This window comes from Triticum aestivum, chromosome 7A (genome assembly GCF_018294505.1).
Source record: "Triticum aestivum cultivar Chinese Spring chromosome 7A, IWGSC CS RefSeq v2.1, whole genome shotgun sequence".
Classification (NCBI taxonomy): Eukaryota; Viridiplantae; Streptophyta; class Magnoliopsida; order Poales; family Poaceae; genus Triticum; species Triticum aestivum.
The window spans coordinates 564797455-564802244 of record NC_057812.1 but is presented as its reverse complement, the minus strand read 5'-3'; the positions used below and the strand labels follow the sequence as shown (position 1 = coordinate 564802244).

Genomic DNA, 4790 nt, shown 5'->3' with positions numbered 1-4790 from the left:
CAAATATATTATTATCGTTGAACAATAAACGTGGGGATTAATCACGAGATCATTTTCGCGCGGATACTGCAGTACTGTGCCACATTTATGGGCAAAGATTTTCGATATTCCCCGAAAAAAAAGGTTATCGATATACCTTGTGGAAAGATAAACGGAATACGGTATGGAAAAGGGAGCGGCGGATGGCAACAAACCGCAGCAGCCCGCGCCCCCCGCCTCTTATACGCACGCGCCCCCGCCCCCTCCCGGACCAGACGCACCCAGCGCAGGGCACGCACGGGCAGATCGAGGCAGGCAGGCAGGCACAGGCGCCGTAGCCGAGACCGGGAACCCCGACGGGCCAAGCACCACCACCGCCACCAACCCTAGCTACCCAGTCGACGGCCGCCATGCAGCAGCGTCCAGCGTGCCGCCGCCCCGCGCTCTGACGCCCGCCGTCGGACGCCGGTCGCCGTCGTGGTCTAGCGAGCGAGAGAGCGTTTCTTTCTTGGTACAGGGTAGGGTGTTGTGAAGATCAAGATATATGGGCGTGAGCCTGCTGAGGAAGCAGCACTCGTCGGCGGCGGGGGGCTCGAGCGGCGGCTCGTCGATGCCGCCCAAGGGGTGCATGGCGGTGCGCGTGGTGGGGCCGGGCGGCCGCGCGGAGGAGGAGGAGCGGTTCGTGGTGCCGGTGGGCTACCTCAAGCACCCGCTCTTCGTGGGCCTCCTCAAGGAGGCCGAGGAGGAGTACGGCTTCCAGCAGCAGGGCGCCATCACCATCCCCTGCGGCGTCGACAACTTCCGCCGCGTGCAGGCCGTCATCGACGGCCAGCGGCACGGCGGCTCCGGCTCCGGCCGCCTCGTCTCCGGCGGCCACCACCACCACGGCTCCTCCTCGGGCCACCTCCACTTCCACCTCGCCGCCTGCTTCAGGGCCTGAGATCCGCCCGTCGACGCGGATCTCGCGCCCCCTCGCCGGCCGGATAGACGCCATCCCCATGGACGCATGCATCTCCGGCCCAGTCTCGTTGCTTTGTTAATTAGAGTCTAGATTGTCAGGTATGTGATGATCGAAGGATCATGAGTGGGTTGAGTGCTAGCTAGCGTTGTTCGGGTCTGCGGGCGGGCGTGTTGGGACTTGGAAACACAGATGGATCATCCGGACTCCGCTCCAGCTTGTGGCGATGATCCATCGACGATGATGAAAATCGAAGATATTTCAGTGCCTATAATAGATTAACCAGATGTTCTCGTGTCCCTTTCCTCTACTGAATTGCCTTTGGCTTTCAGACTGTGTGGTTGGTAGTATTCTCTTTCCAGGGAAGAATCTTTCTTTGGGGCGTTGTTCATCATGGTTCATCCATACGCACGCACGTACGCACGTCGGGGCCAAGAATTAATGAACAAACTTCTGAAGAACATTAAGTGGTTTCGAAGTGAGTAGCTCCAAGTTCACACACAATTAACTCCTTTACAAGCAAAAAATAATACTAATTGAAACTGTCGAGCTAGCTTGCAAAGGACCCATTTTCGTTCTTTCTTTTAAGGACCTCTAGCTTTCTTTCTTTTAGGGGCCTCTAGCTTGCAAGGGATCTATTTTCTTTCTTTCTTTTGTCCCATCTACTGTCTGCCTCTTACATTAATTTTCCCCAATCAAGCAAGGGAATAGTGCTGGATGTTAGTGGAGTACTATGTAAACATTCACACATGTACTCATCAATATTCTCCTACTCCACTCCACTAATCAACAGATTAAGTGTACGCCACCCATATATGGCACCTACGTGTCCATCTTTGGGAATATCGAGGCACCTGTGAGACTCTGCAGCCGTTGAGAGCTTCTTGTGGCAGAGGAGAAGGTGATGTCTATCTGAAAGGACAGGGCGGCGCCGCAGGGGAAAGGATGGATGGAGTGAGACAAAAACTTCCTAGGCCAGAAGGACAGGCAGACACGCAGTACGAGAAGGCAAGATCTGACTTGACCACCATGCAGCGGATACACAAACCTTCTTAGGCCAGATGGTTTTCTTATTTTGCTTCTTGGTGTAAACCCCCTTCTTGGATAGAAACTATGCTCCAAGATAGATCATACCAAAAGAAACAGGAAAGGGAAGAAGGGGGGTATATAATGGACGAAAATTAACTATTTTTTCCTAAAAAGGTGAATGATCTCCCGGCAATCAACCTGGAGTTGGATGAAGAGGAGGGAGCGGTGCTGGAGGAGGAGACCGCAAAAGAGCAAAGCAGAAGCAGGAGTAGCAATAAAGGGGTGGAATAAAGTGGTGTAGACCCCCTTGATGAAGAAAACACGATGCCCTAAATTGATCGTACAAAAAAAGTTAAAGAAAAAACAATGAAAATGTTTGATCCCTCTTCCTAAGAAGTGAATAGCGCCCCGCCCCCGCCGTTCAATTGGGAGTCGAGCGGGGGTGCGGGAGGGGGAGAAGGCAAAAGGGCAAAGCATAAGCATGAGCATGAATAAAATGGAGGAGCGAAGTAGGGAAAGGAAGCTTACCGCTGAATGAAACACCCTCGAAACCTCATCGGCGACAGGATGATAATTGTTGTCCCGCCCCAATTTCTCGTTGCTTGCGGTGGTGGTGGATGACAGGCCACGGGGTAGCGACGACTGCAGATCTAACAATGAAACAGAAGAGGAGAAGTCACCGGTAAAAGGATACCTCCGCGACAAGCTAGGTTGGAGAGAAAGAGTGCGGAGATAGCAGGAGCAAAAAGGAGCGGAAGAGGAAGGGGAGCCCTTTATTTATGGTTATTTATGTGTGTTTTGCGTGCGTGACAGGTAATCGGACACGAGTCGGCATCGGCGGTGAGGCAGGTGTGAGGGGAACAAAAGCGGTGGGAAATGGAGGTGCGACACGCACCATGTCTGTATAATTGACATGTGTATAGGTTCGACAGATGACCATATGACGATGGTAGATGGTGGCTAGTATCAGAGCAATGGTGGTGGATTGGATGATGAATCGAGATGGGTGGAGTCGTCGATAAAAGGAAGGTCTGGGTTGGGAAGGAAAACAAGGAGAGAAAAAATGGACACTGAGGCAAGGAGGTAGATAGGCGTGCCATGTATTTATAATGATTGTGTATGTTTAATACACAGTGAGGTTATCGTTAGCGGCAAGGTTGGTTGCGAAAGAAAAGTGCGGAGAAGCAAAACAAGAAAGTCACGGAGAATGAAGAAGGGGGCCTAGACACGCCTTGCATTTGTAATTGTCAGTATATATTTGTTGTTCGGTAGATAATCGAACCTGACTTGGCCTCACCAAAACGTAGATTGGACAAGAATAGAGTAAAAAAAATGATAAAAGGGGAGGTAAGGAGTGGGTTAGCGCCCCCTGTTTTTATGACTTGTTTGTAAACATTTGCATGTTTGTCGAATAGTCATACATCCGTCAAAGAAAATGTGGTGTGTGACATGTACGGATGTACCCATTTTTTGGGGGTGAAATCACTGTTCACTTAGATCCTCCACAAGTCCCAACGATTTTATAAATTTGTTTATCACATTTCAGAGAATGTTCACTGTGATATGATATTTTGTTTATATAGTGCAAAAAGGTGTAATGTTTATTTTGAAGGTCTAAAAATGCATGCATCTCAATGTCAGATCTATGCCTCTTGGCGTAGAGTCAAACTAGAGGCTAATGTCTGCTTTGTCGCACCGTTCTTCACTCGTGTGGGCGATTGTTTTCTTTTGATTTTTATCTATGTTGACTTGGGTTTTAATTTATGACAGTGCTTTTTCATTAGTTTATCATGTTGGGTTACCATTGTAGACAATATTTGTTCTGAGAGAAGAGTGGGTGTTATTTTGGAGTCAATGCACGTTTCAGCCTCGGTGTCAGCCGGTGGTATTTGTGTGATCCCCGTTGAAGCTCTTATTACATGTTAAAAGCATCTAATCCTTCTTTATGGTGCTCACATGGCGACCCATGAAGCCCTTGCTCTTTTAGCTTGGCTCATGCTCTGTTCGTCACTTAGCTTTTTTCCCCCTCTTGCTCCACTGCTAGCTCAGAAATGATATCATTTTTTATGAAGAAGTTCATGTGTTTTTACATGAATTGGATTTTTTTAATATGGTACATTTAAATACACAATTTTTAAAGAAAATATTCATGAATTTAAAAAACATTCGTGGATTTAGAGCAATGTTCATGAGTTTTTTTTAAAATAGTAAATTTTAAAATGTTCATAGACTTTCAAAATATCCATGAATTCTTCAAAAAGATATTAATATAAAAAGTATCCATAATCTTTCTAAACATTCATGACTTTAATAAATATTCATGAATTAGAGTGTGAAAATGAAATAATATCAAAAGACAAGAATAAACTATCAAAACTTTAAAGACACAAAAAGGAAAGGAAAACAAAGCATCAGCAGGCAAGACCTATTGAAAACCAAAAAAGCGGCCGGCCCACACACTTACAGGCGGGACCCGTTGGATCAAAATATTGGGACCTTCATACCTTAATAGATACTCCAGTCCCCTAGAAGTCTGCCTGATGCTTAGCAAAACCGTCGGGAAAAAGAAAACAAAAACGGAGGACGTTGGTTTTTGTTTTTTAACTGAAAGCAGTTGGCCTTCTTCCGCATCGGTTTCATGTTTTCCCGCAGAAGCTTTGGGCAGCTAGTAACGTGGAGAAGAACCGGGCGTGTGTTTAGGAACCCCCTCGCTATGCCTAGGCAAATAGAGAAAGTGTACAGCACAAGTGTGCAGCATGCATGGGCGACACATGTCTGTCGATCCAGGCCTCCAGGACTTGCATGCCTTGGCGCCGCTTTTTGC

At 47.7% G+C, this 4790-nt stretch overlaps 1 protein-coding gene across 1 annotated transcript; it reads left to right on the top strand.

The window, feature by feature from the left end:
- Positions 1-229: 229 nt before the first annotated feature.
- On the top strand, positions 230-1247 carry LOC123148269 (auxin-responsive protein SAUR32). Its single transcript, XM_044567650.1, has one exon. It carries the CDS (start codon positions 524-526, stop codon positions 917-919), a length of 396 nt encoding a protein of 131 aa, XP_044423585.1. The 5' UTR covers positions 230-523; the 3' UTR covers positions 920-1247.
- Positions 1248-4790: the final 3543 nt, after the last annotated feature.